Source organism: Delphinus delphis, chromosome 11 (assembly GCF_949987515.2).
Source record: "Delphinus delphis chromosome 11, mDelDel1.2, whole genome shotgun sequence".
NCBI classification, from domain to species: domain Eukaryota; kingdom Metazoa; phylum Chordata; class Mammalia; order Artiodactyla; family Delphinidae; genus Delphinus; species Delphinus delphis.
Window position 1 is genome coordinate 7,874,999 of NC_082693.1, and position 19,159 is coordinate 7,894,157.

Here is a 19,159-nt window from a genome sequence, read left to right on the forward strand (position 1 = left end):
AGCTCTTCATTGGGGCATCTTTCATTGTAGCGGGCTTGGGCTCAGTAGTTACGTTTTGCGAGCTCTAGAGTGTGCGGGCTTAGTGGCCCCGCAGCATGTGGGATCTTAGTTCCCCGACCAGGGATCGAACCTGCATCCGCCTGCATTGGAAGGCAGATTCTTAACCACTGGACCAGCATGGAAGTTCCCCCAAGTGCTATTCTAAACATCTAATTCATTTGATCTTAAAATAGTCCCCAGGTTCAAAGACATTGTGCTCTCCTTTTACAGATGAGGAAACTGAGGCACAGAAGGGTTAAGCTCACAATGATGGAGTCAGGATTGGCACCCATGTGGCCTAGCACAGTGTTTGTGCTCTGAAACAGTTTCTCAATTTCCTGAAGAAATCAAAGAAGCCATGATGAAAAGGTTGACTAAACTAATTCTCCATCCTTCTGAGAAGAGGAAAAACATGACCATCTTTGGCATTTCGCATGTTCTCCCACGTTCTTCTAACCAGATCCATGGCTCACAACTAGTGGCTGTCTCCACAAAATTCCAGAGAAGCACAGTTGCTGGGTAGTGCGTGTGGTGTATGAAAGCAAAACGGTCGCCTGCAGTCTAGATTCCCTTACAAACCTTTAGCAAGCTGGTAGACTACCTCTGATTTCTAAACAAGATGTTACTGAGTTTTCCTTTTGCAACTGAATGAGCATTAACCTAAGTTTTAGAACTTAGTTCAGGCATGGTTCTGCCACACTAAATTTCATCTGGTCAGTGGGGCTCTTCATTTCTCTAAACCTTGGTCCCTGTCTGAAAAATAGGAACAATGATCCCTCTGCTGCCTTCCTCACAGGGTCACTCTCAAAATGCAATAATGATGTTTGTTAAAATGAATGAACAAACAAAACACCCGGCAGAGCAGTAGGCTCCAACATGCGAGGGAACTTTGGCCACAACAAGGACCGAAGAGTTCAGGGCCGGGAGCTCGAGGCCAGGACGTCTCCCGAAGGCTGTTTGTCAAGCTGTACAGGTTTCTGGCCAACTAACTCCACCTTCAGCCAAGTTGTGCTGAAGAAGTTGTTTATGAGTTGCTCTAACGAGCTGCCCCTGTCCCTTTCCTGGATGGTCGGGAAGATGAAGTTTCCTGACTGGGAAGACAGAATGGCTGTGGTTATGGGAGTTATACCTGACGATGCACGTGTCTCAGTATAACCCCCAAACTGATGATGCACACCTGCCCAAAGTTCAGGTGTGCGCTTCAGGGAAGCAGCCGCGCCCAGAGTTGCATCCCCAAGGCCAGAGGCAAGATCCTTACTTTCCATCACCCGGCTCTGGACTCCCCCAAGAGCTGCGGCACCGTCCTGCCCTCCGGTCCTCTCAAGGGTTGCAAAGTGTCCAGGTGTCTGGGCGAGGCCCAGGGAACACTGCACAGCTCCACCCATCCTGTCTGCTCTCCAAGCACCAGAGGCCGACCCGCCAGCCGCTGCTACAAAAACGAACCTGCCCTGCTAAAAGATTTCTGGATACTTAAAAAATTAAATTTAAATTAGGAAGCTCAAACTGTTGAGAAACTAGCATCAGTGGCATTGTACACCCTTAGCAGGCTTCCATACCTCTCCACGGAAAAGCTAATCCACAAGGGTGATCTCACTTTGTCACAAGAGAAAGAAAGGAGAGTCAACCTACTCAAGGACAGTTAGGGAGAAACCAATCGGCTTAACTAGGAAAAAAGTCCCATAGTTTTACTACATAATAGTCTTACAGGCGCCAAACCTTTGAAGACGTGGTCTTGTTAATCCCCAGAACGACTCATAAGGCAGATGTATCACCACCAATTTACAGTTATAACAGAGGTTATCACCTTAGGACCACACAACGTGGGTGCTAATCAGGACTGGCCCGGAAACCAATATCAATTCTTTTATATTACTTGAAACAAACAGGATGATACAAAGGCACCTGATTTAGGGTCTAGATACCCTGTGTTTAGATGATATAATTTTTAGTTTCTTTTTTTTACATGGCAAGAGAAATTATTCTTGTCTTATGTCATTAGAACATACTGTGATTCTTCTGAATTGTAATTTAATTATTCATAATTAAATTTAATTATGAATTATTGTACTTATCAATTTATTACACCTTGTCAGGTCCTTCGATGCTGGGTAGCTAATGGCAGAGAAAAGGGCATAGGTGTTTAACACAATTAAGTTATAGCTCACCTTCCAACAAACAAACTGGTTTCTCTTAATAGCCAATTAAGGAGCTGCCATGCATGATTTTATATGAACATTTTTTTTTTTTTTTTTTTTTGTGGTACGCGGGCCTCTCACTGTTGTGACCTCTCCCGTTGCGGAGCACAGGCTCCGGACGCGCAGGCTCAGCGGCCATGGCTCACGGGCCCAGCCGCTCCGCGGCATGTGGGATCTTCCCGGACCGGGGCACGAACCCGTGTCCCCTGCATCGGCAGGCGGGCTCTCAACCACTGCGCCACCAGGGAAACCCTACATGAACATTTTTGAAGTACTTTTTTGTTTTCACATTGATTTTGATGTTAATATTACACATTTTCATAGGCTGATTTGTATTTATATTACTTTATTCTCCTTCCCCCCTAAATCTCACCCATTTTCAAGAATGAATGAATATATGAGGGTTTTTCTATGCAGTTCTCACTACCCTTCTTTGTAACTCCTTGTGTTTGACCATTTGGGACAGAACAACATATTAGGAAAACATATAATGACACAGTTGACACCTCAATGCCCATCAACCCCTTAAGTATAATTCAGGTTATTTTCCATTAAAATAGTTCCTTATACTTTCTCAAAGTGCATCTATTACTTTTTAAAAGAGTTGGGGGGAGGTGAGTCTCACAAATGTATGAGATCATTCCGAGTTCAACCCTTATTGATTGGTATGGAACTCCGATAATGTCTCCCCAAAACTACAGAGTACAGATTTATGGCTGGGTAAACACACAGAAAAAAGGAAAAGGGAATGAAAGAGGAGAACACCAGAGACAGAGAAAAGAATTTCAGGACCCCTGAGTTAAGGAAAAGCTAGAATCTTACTGAAAGTGATTGGACAAATTGAAAGAAAAAAAAAAGTTATCAGCTATTTTTTTTATTTTAAAAATCCATAGCATATATTTTATTAGTATTCCATTGTAATCAACGAATGGAAAGGATTTTATTGTCAATAAGCCCGTGAAACTTAGTTGTTTCATTTTTCCAGATTATATGGTATGTAGACAGATAGAAGGGATGGGATAAGACCAGCAGTGTCATATATGATTCCACATGGAAGTCCAAGAATATCTTGGGATTTTCTAGGTTTTACATATCAGAAAAAATGCTCTGTTTATGTTATGAGATATATTTATAATTTTAATACACAAATAAGTGAATGATCAAAATTGTTCAAGCTATAGTATTTGAATACATTCTCATGGTGGATATATATGCCTCAACCACTATGAAACTCAGACTGTTATTGAAAAGAACCTTTCCCTCTTTCTTTACACTGAATTCAGGGTCTTGCAGATCTTTCATAATTTCTGCTTTGAGATCAGGTGGTGCTGTTGTACTAAAGTTGCAGGTTTCTGTCAAAAAATCCCAAAGCAGGTCTTCATTTTCATTGCTGTCATTAAAACAGTCAGATATGTCCATGGTGGACAGAAGGTCATAACACTCATACTTAATCCCCAACTTGTCCAGCATCTGCACGAGGTCAGATGACGTGACATACTGGCAGAGGTCATCCCGGGGTAAGTGAGATCTGTACTTTTTCCATAGCTTGTCCCAGCCACTGGTTCTGGACACAAGAGTAATGAGAATCTTAGCACTGGTAGCTAAGAGACTATGGAAGAATTTCAGGGTGGCTGGGATGTCTTTTACATAATACAGCATCTGAATCATATGAATAAAGTCCCACTTCTGAAGTTCTTTTTTCTCCATCATTCTATTTTGATATTCAGGTGATGCCTCCTTATGCCAAGTAAACTTTATGTTCTCGAGGTTTGATGTCTTGGCTACAAGCTCTTTGTACTTGGTGATTTGTTCAGCACTTGGTTCAACAACTTCATTGTTGATACTAACTCCAGGGTATTGAGCCTGCACTTTGGAGAGGATATGAAGATCAGTTTCACCTGCACCTCCACCAATGCTTAGAGTCTTAATTTCAGATTTTGTGTCTCCAATCCTTGCTATTATGCCCAGCAGCTTCTCGTCCATGAATTGCTGCATGCAATAGCACCATGCAATATCAGCATTGCTGATGCCCCGTGGAATTGTTGAGAAACCTCCGGAAAGATTCAACATATCTGCTATGGTCAGAAAACAAGCTCTTCATGGAAGATGCCATGTTTGGTTTTCCGAGAAAGACAAGGAGGGAGGGGAGGTCTAGCTTCCCTCTTCCCTTCCTTCTCTTCCCAGTTCCTTCTTTCTCTCTTCACCCGCACCAGTTTCTATCCAAAAAAAAAAAAAAAACCACACACACACAAAAAAGCCCTGCTTTGAATTTAACGTGCTGGAGAGGCTGGGTTTGCAAAGCTCCTTACTAAGTGACTATCAGCTATTTTTAAAACCATTGAGGGTTTGAGGTGAAGTGAAGCTCATTTTGTCAACAGGAAGTTATGGGCTCTGCACCTCTATTTATATAAACAACATTTGCTTTTCCATCTTGGGTTCTGCCCAGAAGTTGTCGTCTGACGCCGCTTGTGGCTCTGGTTGACTGGTTTTTAGAAAAAAAAAAAACTGGCCACCTGTTCCTCTCCCTGCCACAGAGAAAGTCAAGTCACTTTCGCTGGTGTTTAGTTAGTGAGAAATGCTAAAACACACAAGGATTTCAATTTTTTAAAGTTTTTATTTATTTATTTATTTGGCTGCCTTGGGTCTTCGTTGCTACGCGTGGGCTTTCTCTAGTTGCGGTGAGCGGGGGCTACTCTTTGTTGTGGTGCGCGGGCTTCTCATTGCGGTGGCTTCTCTCGTTGCAGAGCATGGGCTCTAGGCGCGCGAGCTTCAGTAGCTGTGGCTCACGAGCTCAGTAGTTGTGGCTCGTGGGCTCTAGAGCGCAGGCTCAGTAGCTGTGGCGCACAGGCTTAGTTGCTCTGCGACACGTGGGATCTTCCCAGACCAGGGATAGAACCCATGTTCCCTGCATCGGCAGGTGGATTCTTAACCACTGCGCCACCAGGGAAGTCCCAAGGATTTCAATTTTTATTGGAGTGTTGTATTTTTAACCTAATCTTTGCCTCCCTGAATTTGACTAAACTCTAAGCACAGCCCTGCCCCACCTCCACTGTGCTTCTGATGTTCATTCTACCCTGTAAGGTTCCAGATGGATCGGTATGGAACTCGGGTCCTCTTCACCACACTTTGCAAATTCCCTTCTCCCAGACAGATTTGTGAATTCCCAGAGCCTCCGGGTTCCCCTGCTCTGATGTCAACCCATCATCCCTCTGCCATCTCCTTATCCCCCTTATCTGGTACTCCTCCAACTTCTGTTTCTTCTCAGATGTCTCTCTTAACTGTGTTACAGCTGCTTCAGTACAGAAGGAAGGTGAACCTTAAGAGACTGCCAGTTGCTTGCACCTCTGACCAGGTGTAAAGTATTTGGCTAAACATCAGCTCTCACCACAAGTGCCCGAGGCAGGGGAGGGACGAGCTTGTGGCTGGCAACACGTACTGCTTGAGGTCATCAAAAGTGGGGAGACAGCTTGGGGTTTGCACCATCTGAGTCAAATGAATACTTAGAGAGTGTGCAAGGAGCTCTTTTTAGAGAGTATAGTGCACGCTTGAATTTCCAGAACTTCTTCATTCAAGGAGGGAGGAGAATTTTCTTTAATCAGAAGCATGAAATATGGGAAAAGGTTAGGCTCAGAGCAGGATCAACTCAATTTTGGAAGAGAAAATAAGAGTAAAACTTTATTTTTTAGGTGAGGTGAGTAGGCAGGTGAGTCTCTTCAAGGTACCAGGAAGGCATTCAGTCACAAATTGCTTAACGGTACTTTCACCCGATCTGTTAATTCCAACATTAAAGACGTTAAAGTTCCTTGTTTAAGAAGGTTGTCACTTGTGTTCACCAGGAAAAAAATTATGTTAATACCATAAAGAGTGAAATGTGTTCACATCCTTTTATGGGGAGGATCAAGGAAAGAAAACTAGAACATCGGGAACTGAAATGGGTCGAGAGTAAAATGCAGCAAGAAGGAGGTGAATGGAATTCTGCAAACGGGGAAGAAAGGACAGAGGGAAAGAACTAGGACCAAAAGCAACCCCCCAAAAGTGCCCTGGGACTGTTCTTAGAGGAAAGTTATGAGGGAAAATAAGCCTTTGTAAGGGTAAGGAAAGAAAGGACAGAAAGTGAGTTAGAAGTGTTGGTTTACATATAGAGACGAGTACAAAAGGCAGAGGATATCAGAACAGTGAGAAACAGCAAAGCACGGGAATTTGATGATGCAAAAGAAAAGCGAGGGTGAAACACAGAACTTCACCCAGTAAGACTAAAGGAGGCAGAAAAGAAATGGAATTTTCTAGAGGACCCAAGAGGGGACCACGTCTGGGGGAGAGCAAACAGATTTGTAATGTTGGAGAACCAGTGGTCAAGTTGTGGAGGGAAGGAGGAAACAATGGAGAAGAGCAGAACAGAGAAATGTGAGTGATGCTGCCACTCACCTTTCAAAATGGGATTAAAGCCTAAGTTCAGGCCTTCTTTCTAAACATAGAAAAAGAAATAACCAGACCAAAGACCACTGTCTTCTGAGAAGGAAATTGGGAACATTTATTTTAAGTGTTTAATTTGCAATATACCCAATACTGGGATTGGGGTGCTCTCTGGTGGGAATGCCACCTCTCGTTCAGTAGGCAATTGGAGGGTCAAGTTCATGAAGAGACTGAAATGATTCTTGGAAACTCTGTGCCTATGAGATGCCTCTACAGTGGCTACAATGTCCCTTGACTATGTCTGTCTATATACGAGTACATTTGCTTTGAGAGATTGGGGTAGGGCTTACATGCTTTGGGGCTCTTCTAGCGTTTCTCTTTAATCCGTTGTGCAAATCCTATTAAACTAAATTGCTTCTTAACAGCAAGAATCTTGTCCTCATTTAGGTAGTATTTCCGCAATGTGAAAGGAATCCAACCCTTACCAAGTTGAATTCTGTAACATATAACATCTAGGCTTTGAGAAAAACGAAAAATGCATTTAAATCTCAAACCATCGAGTTAAAAGAAACCTTCGAACTAACATAAATTTAACTTTGTCATGTTAAAGATGGGGAAATTAGACCAGGGCCTAATGAGAGAACATGACTTCACTGAGGCTACCTGGTTACTGCTAGAGCCAGGATTAGAATGCAGGTTGCCTGAATATTGTGTTTCTTTTACTCTTTCCTGTAAACCATCAGGTAAACTTTATACTTGTGTGTTGAAGTTCAGGTCTGAATTCCCTTCTTATGCCCCAAGTCAGGCTACTCTAGAATCCATTTGCACAACATCATCTCTACAGATTTTGGTAAGTGGTGAGGATGAAAGAAGTACCAACCACTCAAGGAAATTAGGATCAAGGATATGGTTTCACATTAAGTTGTCTAATTAACTTGTGGAGGTGGGCTAACCCCCATACTACCCTAAATGAGTGGGTAAATGAGACTTGCTAGCCCTACTTGCCTGAACAACTGCATGAAAAATTGAATAGTTTTATACCTGGTGTACTCCTCTCTCTTTAGCCTTGGTCTTGTATAACTCGGCTCTGGAGAATTTTCTACGACTACAAAAATTACCATAATTCTTCTCCTAAAAAGGACCTACCAGGCAAATGTTAGGACAGTCCAGCAAAATAATTAATAAAAGTAAAGGGGACTATGTAGGTGAATGGGGGTTAATCTAGGAAACTCTTGAATGAAAAATAAAGTTCCATGGTTAGTTAAGGTAGACAGTGATAACGTCTTCCACCCTAAGATCTATCTCAAACAGATTCAGTAGTTAGCTATTATTTTTAATCATTTTATTGAAGTTTATTTTCCCTTGAAATTGTATGTAGAATGTTTGTATCCCAGCCACATGGTATATCTACTAGGTCTATGATATGGGGAAGCAGCAAAACCATGCAATACTATAGACTATTTTAAGTACTGAAAAATGAGATAAATGGGTGAAAAATCAAGAAGTAGGGGCAAAAGCTAGACATTGCGATGGGATTGGTCTAAGAAATACTCATGTCTATGGGTTGGCTGACAATGGTTGGACAAGAAGTTCCCTCTTAGAGCAGTTCCCTCTCCCTCCCACCCACACATTCTTTCTTTCCTCTTCCTTGACATCACAGACCACTGGGTCTCTGCAAGTTCACATCATCACAGGGGGGAAGGCGGAAATAGCTGGAGCGACGGAGTCGCCTTGGGGGTAGACCAGCCATCTGACGGCAAAGTTCATCTAGAAGAGAAGCAGAGCATAATGGGATGAGGATGCGGGAAGATGGCAAGCGCTCGTGTCTTAAGGAAAGGGAAGACTGCAGGGTGGTGTAGTGAAAAGGTTGAAGAGAAATGGATCAGGGTTAGAACCCCAGCCCTGCCACTTACTGGTTATTTACTTCCTACCAGAAAGTTGAACTTCTCTGAACCTCACTATCCCTTTCTGTAAAACAAGCATTAAAATACCCACCTCAACAAGGTAGTTGTCAGTATGAAAATGAAAAAATGGGTACAAAAGTACCTAGCACACTGGTGGTCGGTAAATTTTAGTTTCCTTTATACACCTTGCTCCCAATTCTTCTAATCGTGGACTTATTAAACAGCAAAAATAGGAGGTCCAGTCATTCAATATACATTTAAATGTTTACTATGTGAAAATGGCTAACTTTAGCAAGTCCCCTGAGACACTTGAAAGTGCCTAGAGTCCCAAATACTCATCCTCAATGTCAAGGTGCTTCCCTTGCAGGTGGCTTGCATAGAGCCAATTGGGGGCAAGCAGCAAGTTTCCTTCTGCGAAGTTAAGTACAGCTCTTACTCAGGGGCTTGGTGTAAGGCGGGCTGCTGAGTCAGAGTGGCTTTCGTGTGTGGTGTCTTTGCTGACCACAGCCATCGTTTGGGGCTGGCCAGGGGCAAGGTGACAAATATCTTTTTTCCCACCATGCACAGTCTATAACCACACACTCTGGACCCTTGTAAAATCTTTCTACCTTCCTCTACCTCTGACATTTCACAATAAGCAAGGTAAATGGTTCTTGGAATTGGTGGAATGTTTAAAAGGTAGCTGGTGTCTAGGAGTCCAGTTGATTTTTCACATATCCAAATGCTACTGCCTCCAAATCAGTGGCTTTCCCCGCGCCCCCAGAGTTATGAACGTGGCTGCAGATGAGTAGAGACTGTTATTTTTAATGGCTGACTTGGCTTTCCATCTAGAAGTCTGGTGAATAATCTTCAAAGCAACCAGAGCATCTGAAATTTCTATCTCTATGTAAGAGAAGTTAGGGGTTACTGTCTAGTTGGAAAGAGATCTGGGGAGGGGTGCTTTTCTTAGGGTTGTGTATATAGTAAGCGTACTGCTTTCCTTAGATTGTTTATTTGGGGTAACGTGTTGGAACGGGAGCTATTGTACGTCAGGGAATAGCCTAAAGCCCTCCTGCAAAGCCAGACCTCGGATCTGTTAGCGTCTTGTGCCTAGTTATCACTCTCATTACTGTTCCTCCCCACTAAAAAGCCAGTCTTACCTTTCATAACTTCATGCTCTTTACAGACAAGACGGGAGCAGACCTCATTGTTGATGATGTACATACGCCGTAAACTGCCACCAGTGCAAATGTCACGGTGCAGGAAGGAGATAGAAAAAGCATTGAGAGGGAGATCTAGCCTCGGGCCTGCGATGCCTCTTCAACTCCTGTATGTCCCACTCTTCCCTATCTGTTCTCCCCTTATCTGGATTTCCTTAAGTGTTTCAGACTTCTTCCTCACACGCCCCGCCCCACCCCACCTCCCCAAGTAGTGTAGGAGACGGGAATGGGATCAATCACTCTTCTTGGTGACACTTTGCACACTCCACCTAGACTCAAGCTTCATACTCCTCCCCACCATTCCCTACTATTTTCTACCTTCACACTTGGATGTTTAGCTCCAGCCTTTTTCAGTGAGGTGGTACATTTGATAGACTGGAGTTTCCCTTATGATGATCCTGCCTCCAGCCCCCACCTTCCTTTGCCTTCTAGCGTCTACACTTATTAGTCAAACTGTTCTCTGTGTGCCGCAATCCATACTCCACGTGCTCATTGGCACCTTCAGGAGTAGCTAAGAGGGTTATGCTAAGAAACGTCTGCCCCTCCAAAGACTGAAATTCCACAGTATCATGGACGATGCTCTCTAGGTGTTCTGGGACCTTTACCTGGTAAAGCATAATTGATGGATGCATTGCTTCACTGGCCGATGCACAGAGTAGAGTCTTGTGCAGGCAAATTTCTCATCCCGGCACTCTGAAGAGGCCCAACATAAAAAACACGGGGAGGCATAACAAACAGGCATGAACAAAGGGTTAAGGGGATGGAGGAGGGGAGAGAGAGCTGGGGAAAACCTACAAAGTAATCTCTACAGGGGATCACTGTAAGTTGGGGGCATGTTCTTCCTGTCACCAAAACAAAGCAATAATAGAAGTTGGCTAAAAAATGAAATTTAGGTGCTTCCCTACCTGGAAGGAAAGTGGGTTAAAATAGTCCCTGAGGTCTCTTCTAGGAAAAAAATCCTTCTAGGGTTATACAGGTGGCAACATGAAATATCAAATGCTAGCAGTCCCATTCTGAAGAATTTGAATTCTAAGGTGGGTCACTGTTTCTCTGTTCTGGGGGGTTTTCAACCCTATCTGCACATCAGAATTATCAGTACATTAGAGAAAGCATGACATCTACAGTCATATGGAGTCCTTGCAGTCACTTCCCAACCCACTAACCAACAGATAGTGTCCAAAGGTAGTTTAGGGAGAAGACTGGTCTGGGACCATGCAACGGTGGTCCCATCTTTTTCCCATGACTTTTAGAACAGGAGCTCGTAAAACAGTGGGGTGGGGTGGGAGGATAATGAAGAGTATTACAAATACGCTTTGAGATAGAATTGGAAATAAACTAGAAGATGTACCAAGTATCCTCCCAAGAGCAAGGACAAGGAATTCTCAGGAAGGAAAAACAAAGCTTAAAAAAAGACACGCAAAAGACATTCATACCTGTGGTGGTATTTTTATCGGGCGAGGCTAGAAGGCAAAAATTTTATTCAGTTATTCCTGCTTCTAGAAGTCACTGCCCTGTAACTGTCATGTTGCCTTACTTGAGACCCATGTGCGGCACCCATAGTAGATGAATTAATAACTCTTTTTTAGCCACTTCTAAAAGAAAACCCATAATGGGGTGTTTTGATCCACAAAATTGAAGAGATTTAACCTGATTTTAAATGATTTTTGTCTTTCTCCTTTCTCTCCTAGAGAGTTGAGAAACTCATTGTATTGAGAATATCTTTGTTTCTATCAAGAGGCAAATTTAGTAGAAACACAAGGCAACGAGCCATGCTCAGAAGAGCGTCATCCTGGAGCTAAGGGGAAAAAAGATTATTATTCTGCTGTGGAAGCTCTAGATACATCATCATGGGTTCTTGGATAAAAGTTATTTGGTAAAGAATAGCAAGGGTCATAGTCACATCCAACCCTAACCTAGGGGCAGGTTAAATACCAGCGAAGTTTGTAAAATGGAGAATAAGTCAAGGAGTAAGATGAGTCTTGAGGAAATAGACTAACCACGGGAGTTATCTGTAAAAATGTCTTTGGAAGGGTTGCTTATAGGATACCACAGGAAGAATGCTATATCTGTCGCATGGTTTCAATTACAGGTTTATATGTTGAGAATTCTCAAACTTATATGTCTAGCCCAGATCTTTCTCCTAATAAGCTCAAGACCTACAAATCCAACTGCCATTTTTGTGGAAGAGTTCATGGATTTTTTTTTTAAAAAGATCCTTCCATATCTCAAACTGCCTTATCTTTCCCCTTCACCAATATTCACATTGGTACCACCATCCACCCAATAGCTACCGTCTACCTAATAGAAAACTGGACATCATCTCAACAGTCCCTGCTCGCTGACAGCTCATTTCTCTCCCTTACCTCTAACGTAGTTCAGGCCATCATATTTTATTGGGACTAGGCAAAAGCATTCTCACTGGCTTTCCAGTTCATGAATCTGCTTAGGACCTTCCTTTGCATGCATTATTCTCTGATTGGTTTTCATTTCCATTCTAAGCCTTTGCCCATATTGTTTTCTTTACCTAAAAGCTCTTCCCCTTTCTATTCACTTGTCTTTCAAGAATCAACCTAGTCAATATGCCTTCCATAAAAGCCTTTCCTAACTCCCAACACAAAGTATAGTCAAGGACTCTTTGAGTCTTCCACAGCTTCTTTTGCTTATCCTGATTATAGCATTTGTAAAACTGAATAAGGTTATCCATTCCTTTGTCTATCTCGTCTACTAGACAAAAGATATCTAGAAGAAGATCAGTTTTGTTCACCCTTGTCTTACCTTTACCCATTCAGTCTCAGAAACTTGGAGAGAAAAATCAAGTCTTGGTATTTTGTGTATCAAACCCCTCGCACAGTTCTTGCTTGTTAGGGGATCAAAAATGTCTTTAATTAAACTTATACTGTTGGACAATTGTGCTACATAAACTGGTAGCCCTAATTAGGATCCTTCACCAGCCATACTGCCTTCTGTCATGGGGGATAGGGAAAGACCAGAACGGGCCCGGTGGCCCTGGGATCCCAGATCTGAACTTACCCAGGTCATCTGTGGGAGGCTTGATATCGGCCAGAACTGAAAAGGCACAAAACAGCGGTGTGAGGAGGGTTTCGAATTGGCAAAGGGGAAGGCAGAAGGCAAGAGGGAAGAATATAGATAACAGGACAAAGTCAAGACTGTGGCTGGGTTTGTGTATTATGTCCGAGGGAATAAAGTTAATTGAAAATAATTAAATATTTTTTGAATATTATTTGCCCTGTTGACATGATGCTAATTTTTGGAAGACTTTAATTCATGCTTTTTAAGCTATTAATCCACTTTGCTTCCTGTTTTTAGAGGACTAGCAGGATTCTTTCCTTTTATCCCACCGTCACTGAACAACATCCCTTTCCCTGTGATAAAAATACATGATTAATTCAAGAGCTGGAATAAATAATTGTGAATATTAACAAGAATCATGCCATCTTTAAGGAGATGAAACATACCTGTAGGAGTGAAACCTACCTGTTTCATCTGTAGCAGGATCATTCACCAGATCTGCAAAGATACAACATAGGGAATGAAAAATGCAAGTCGGAAAAGTAGCAAAGAGGAGCCGGATGAAGGGATGATGATCTAAAAGGAGGCAAGGTTGAAGTGAAAGAATGTGGACTCTTGGGGAAAATATAAGGGAGCGATAAAAAGATTGGGCGTGTTTAGAGCCCTCGGTGGCACCTAAGATAGACAACAGGGTTCTGAACCTCAGCAAGTCCCCTACATACAAATGAGTTCTGTTTCGAGAGCACCTTTGTAAGTCCAATTTGTTCGTAAGTCCAACAAAGTTAGCTTAGGTACCCAACGAACACAATCGGCTATGTGGTGCTGTACTGTAACAGGTTTATAATACTTTTCACACGAATAATACATAAAAAACAAACACAAAAAATAAACATTTTTAATCGTACAGTACCTTGTAAAGTACAGTAGTACCAGCTGTATCACTGCTGCTTTTACACCTGCTTCTGGACATCCTGGGCTTGAAATAAAGATGCTGTACTACTGTACTCTATACAGTACCGTACAGTAAAGTACACAAAAGCACATCCACTTGTAGAGGATGCACACACGTGACAATGTACGCCAGACACAAGAACTCACTTAGGTGATTGGACATGAGAATGTTCAAGTTGAAAGTTCGCAACTTGAAGGTTTGTATGCAGGGGACTTGCTGTTCTAGTCTTCCTTTAAGGAAGGATGTACAGACCTCAACCCTTCTATCCCCAGTTTGAAAGCAAAGAAATAAACAAAAGAGTATCCTACTAGGATCTTCTGTGAATGTCTCTGGAGTCACTGGAGTCACATCATCTGCATAAAAACAATCGGGAAACATTTTCTGAGCGTTCTCTGTCCCCCACCCCTACACTTGCACTCCCAGTAAGTGAAATTGACAAGCACAGTAGACTCATAGTAAGATCCCACAGTGTTTTTCTTTCTTTGCTTCCCAGCCTAAGTCCTTTCCCCTGTAGCCCAAACAAATGTCACACTTTCCTACTTCCATAAATATACCTGTACAGTCCTAACACTAGAGAGTCCTTCTCCCTGTGTGCTCCTTATTTAGAGGAATGAATGAACTACATGGCCATTAGACAGTCCACCACAGGCACGCCCTTTCTCGGTTAGACTTCGGTTTAGTGTTGGACTGCAAGAATGACTTCTTCATCCTAGCATATAATAACAGATACAGCTAATTTGGGATTACTATGTACTTGTTTTTACAGATGGTAAAACTCAGGACCAGGAGAATAAATAACTCACACAAGGTCATAGAGCTTGTTAATAATTATAATGGATTGATGACCTCTTTGCAATACTTATTTAAAATGAAAATTGTTTTTCTCAAACAGACTGTGACTTTTAAAAACTTTTTGTTTTATATTGGAGTATAGTTGATTAACAACGTTGTGATAGTTTCAGGTGTACAGTAAAGTTATTCACTTATACATATACATGTATCTATTCTTTTTCAAACTCTTTTCCCATTTAGGTTATTTAATATTGAGCAGAGTTCCCTGTATACAGTATACAGTCCCTGTTGATTATCCATTTTAAATGTAGCAGTGTGTACATGTCAATCCCAAACTCCCTAGCTATCCCTTCCCCCCTGGTAACCATAAGTTCGTTCTGTCTGAATCTGTTTCAAGCAGACTGTGATTTTGATATTCATAATTTGGATGTAATTGGATATCAGTCTGATGATAGACTTTACACAAAAGACTGTTCACAAAAGGTAACATTGGTAGTTTTCTGATGCTCAGTGATAAGTGAGGTAAAGAGAAGGGAGAGGAAATGCCTTGTTGTTGATCCTTGGAAAGTAAATGCCGGAGGGGAAGAAATAAAAATGGTCCAGGTCTTAAGGTGGAAGCTATTTGGATAAACTAAGAAAACTGTATCTGAAACTGTAAATAACAGCAACTCCGGAAACAAATAGTCTCTGCTTTAAAAAGCAACATAACAAAGCGGTGTGAAGAGTTAAATGTTTGTTAACCATCCCACCGGTAATTAACCTTCACTGTAAATGGCTTAGAGTCATAATCTGTTTTACCCACTAGAGGTCAGCAAAATCACAGTTTGCCTTGAGGTCAGCTTATAAATGTTAGATTTAAAATCTGGTGAGAATAGCATTTTTATAAAGCATGTCAGAGTTACTGATCCTTGCACTAGAAGCAATACACAAAACGTTTTTGTTTTTTTTTTTTGCGGTACGCGGGCCTGTCACTGTTGTGGCCTCTCCCGTTGCGGAGCACAGGCTCCGGACACGCAGGCTCAGCGACCATGGCTCACGGGCCCAGCCGCTCCGCGGCATGTGGGATCTTCCCAGACCGGGGCACGAACCCGCGTCCCTTGCATCGGCAGGCGGACTCTCAACCACTGCGCCACCAGGGAAGCCCCACAAAACATTTTGAAGGAATTTCCCCTGCTTATTCCTTAACTCATCCTTTTAAAAAAAAAAATCCGTATAGAAGGTCATCAGATTGACAACAGCCTCATCTAATTTAACACTCAGTATAAGCTTTTGTCTTCCGGAACAAATTTTGATAAAAGGAATTCAAGTCTGCTCCAGTCCCACAGGATATTTGAAAAGCCACTGACCTGAACCATTCCAGAAGCTGTAAGAAGGGAGTGGATTCTCCCCGGGGTGCAGCCCTATCCTGCCCTGTTTCCCATTCTCTCCAGCTACATTCCGGTCCAACCACGCACAGAAACAGAGGGAGCAGTGGGCGAACAAAGGGTTTGAGAGTATCCTGGCTGTCTCCTCAGAATTCCAGGCAGAGTACTAGTTTTCTGTATATTCCTCAGTTTACCCACCTTTTCCATGAGCTCCCACCATCTGAATGCTTTATTAAGGATTCGCGAGTGTTCCCTGAAGGAACGTTTTCATCATTTCTTGTACTATTTCTGCATCACAAATCATAAAATAGGACTGGACCTTAACCAGCCCAAAGAAAGGAATTTGGATTTTTAGTTTTGCTACTGCTGACTATGACCTAGGTTCAAAAATGTAGGGATTCAGACCTCCGTACCCACAACAGAGAGAGAAAAAAAAAGAAGCTTTTCTATATTTTAGCTTCTCTACCAGGATGCACAGTAAGAAATGCTATTGTGCCTCAGTATACACAAAGATAACAAACAAGTTTAATAAGATAATACTTTCCTCTGGTAATGTACTTGCAGTGTACTCTATTTTTATTTTAGTCTATCCTAACTCATTAAAAGCCCCAGTTGTGACCCACTCATTTGGTTTCTGACCCATTAACCGGTTGCATACTGCAGTGCTCTCAGGGGTTGGGAAAAACAAGAGAACTTATGTTAGGTACCTGGAGGCAGCCTGGGAATGTTGATGAGAGTATCCTTCATCAAGCTGAAGGAAGTGGCCCTTTGGAAGCCAGAACTTTTGGGTTCTGTCTGATTGTGCCACAGATGCTCTGGTGCTGGGAAGACTTCTTAGGTCTGCATTTTAGTTTCTCCACTATTACATGGTTAGGAAAATGTTTTCTGTTAGGATCTGTGGGCATTTTCCAAGGGAGTGGAAATGAGACGGACATAGAGAAGGTCTGGGGAAAGTTATTTCAGTAGTTCAAAAGAGAACAAGAATGTTTTATGAATGGGCTCTTAGTCCCCCGACCAGGGATCGAACCCGTGCCTCCTGCAGTGGAAGCATATAGTCCTAACCACTGGACCACCAGGCAATTACCAGGATAATAGGATTGTTGAACTAGTGAATTAGATCCTATTTCCCACACCTTGGCAATGCATCTCTGTGTTGTACTACAAATTCCTGAACTCTAACCGTTCAGCTACATTGTCCTAATAAGAACCTCATCAGAGCCCAGTTCCAAGCGTTCACCTACCTCCTCTTTGGCTGTTGACCCCTAGGGGTGTCCAGTCTGTATCAAAGGAAGGAGAAAATGTATGTGAATGAGTCCAGCTCTATACCCCGTAAAGCTTGTATAAGATGAACCAGAAAATGATGGGAAAATTGTACTTTATCTTTCAGTGTTTTATTTCTGTTAGAGCTCAATGTAAAAGTATTCAGAGCGTTAGTGCTACACACAGACTTGGGAACACTCAAAGAGAGCAGATTCCTGAGAACAAAGGCGAGCTCTGCTATGCCCTGACTCAAGAGGCCCTCTTGCCCTCAGTCCAGCCAGAAGGGGTAGGGTCCTGATCCACACAGAAGGCCGGCAGACTCTCTGATGTCCCATCCTTCTGTCCCCACAGCCAACCCCTGTTAACTGCACTACTGAACACGTCCAAAAATTATCATCTCACAGTCTGCATTTGGCCGAATTAAAAAAAAAAAAAAGAGTAGGATTTTTTGAAAGCCAAGGTTCACTTTCTGCGGTCAATCTTCTAGTTCGATTCTTTGAAATCTGTGAAGATCATTTTTCATTTGTGTATAGATGTGGCAACATATTTTCTGTGTGCGTGTGAATCTGCTTGTGTGTAGGCTGGTACTAGTGTTTCTTAGGTGTATATATTCACTGTTTTCCTTCACGGTTTAAACTTGACTTTCTTGTGAGGTGATCCTTATATGTTTGTGTATGCATTTGTATATATCAGCTTCTTTATCCTTTGGGTTTTTTTTTTCTTCACTGCCCGGCTTGCGGGATATTAGTTCCCCCGACCAGGGATTGAACCCACGGCAGTGAAAAGTGACAAGTCCTAACCACTGGATCACCAGGGAACTCGCCGTGTGCTTCTCTTTAATGGCAATTCTAGAGCTCAATAGCAAGCATCTCTTCTCCTCTTCCCCTTCAGCCTCATTCCATCAAACCTCTAACATACACCTCCACCCACATCTGAGGAAAAATGACATTTTAGGGAGAAAAAAAAGGTAGGGACTCACCAGAGGGAATGATGAGTACAGTGAGAAACAGCAGCACTTTGGGTCCCAAAAGCAGCATATCTGACAGGTGGGCGGGGAGAGTAGAGATTTCAATTGCAGGCAAGGATATCTGTAGGATCTCTGTCTCTGCATCTTCCCAGGAACTTTCCTAGTGCCCCATAAGTCTCAGACCCTTCCTCTCTTTCACTCAACAATTCTCCTTCAAATTCTATTCTTTGATCATTTGCCATTATTCTCTTTGCTTTTTTCCTACCAAGTCAGAGGAAATTTTATACTGTAAATGGTTTATAATGACCCCCGACCTGTGGCGTCTTTCAACCCTAGTGTCTAATCTTCTGTTTTGAAATCTGTGGCTTTTTAATATCATCTGCTCATCTTGGTGTCTCCTCATTGGGATTCCATGGATAATTGGGATGTCTGTTCAATTCTAAGTCAGTGACATTCCCCATTGCCCTCTTCCAGCCTTTCAAAACACACACACGCACACGCACACGCGCGTGCGCGCACACACACACACACACTCCCTACCCCTGTCTATTTAGGGTTTTAGACAATCAAAACAACTCACTGTTTACGGTTCTCTGCTCTTTCCACCGAGTCCTTTGGTTGTTGAATGTGTCTCTCTCCTTCTCACTCTGTTCCACTTTGGCTGGAGAGTAAGATGAACAGGGCCACTCCCTGGAAAGGACTTCAAATTTGGCCTACTCTGAAACAATGAGATGAGGGAGAGCGAGGAAGAGAGAGAGAGAGGGAGGGAGGGAGAAAGCCGGGCTAGAGAGTCTGAAGCTGTGCTACAGTATGAGGCTGGGAGGAGAAGGGGGATGGGGCTTTGCAGTCACTCACACCCTCATTCCGAAGGTTCTGACCACGTTGATGTGCTGCTCCTCCCTTGAAGGGCTGGCTGGCGCTCATATCTGCCTTCCTTCCGTGAGCCACGTTCTGGCTCCAGCCTCCCTTTCTCCTTGGGTTCCTTCTTACCTAAAGAGCAGCTCCTCAGCCCCCTCCGGTCACGCGCCCAGAATCTGTTTCTAT

The 19,159-nt window shown here is 42.8% G+C and overlaps 1 protein-coding gene and 2 pseudogenes across 2 annotated transcripts; 1 reads left to right on the top strand and 2 right to left on the bottom strand.

The window, feature by feature from the left end:
* The first annotated feature begins 915 nt into the window (after positions 1 to 915).
* On the top strand, positions 916 to 1,532 carry LOC132434231 (large ribosomal subunit protein eL18-like; annotated as a pseudogene).
* Positions 1,533 to 3,292: 1,760 nt separating this feature from the next.
* On the bottom strand, positions 3,293 to 4,444 carry LOC132434406 (histamine N-methyltransferase pseudogene; annotated as a pseudogene).
* A 2,305-nt stretch (positions 4,445 to 6,749) lies between these two features.
* MFAP5 (microfibril associated protein 5) lies at positions 6,750 to 18,910 on the bottom strand. Of its 2 annotated transcripts, XM_060026072.1 has the most exons (10): positions 18,696 to 18,910; positions 18,128 to 18,187; positions 17,130 to 17,165; positions 14,041 to 14,085; positions 13,246 to 13,278; positions 12,781 to 12,816; positions 11,184 to 11,210; positions 10,356 to 10,443; positions 9,691 to 9,764; positions 6,750 to 8,414 (listed from the first exon to the last, which is right to left on the bottom strand). In XM_060026072.1, the coding sequence occupies exons 2-10, from the start codon at positions 18,183 to 18,185 to the stop codon at positions 8,302 to 8,304; spliced, it is 510 nt and encodes a 169-aa protein (XP_059882055.1). In that variant the 5' UTR covers positions 18,186 to 18,187; positions 18,696 to 18,910; the 3' UTR covers positions 6,750 to 8,301. The 2 variants fall into 2 exon arrangements, with proteins under 2 accessions (XP_059882055.1, XP_059882056.1); XM_060026073.1 differs by lacking the exon at positions 17,130 to 17,165 and having other exon boundaries at positions 18,696 to 18,905.
* Between the last annotated feature and the right edge of the window lie 249 nt (positions 18,911 to 19,159).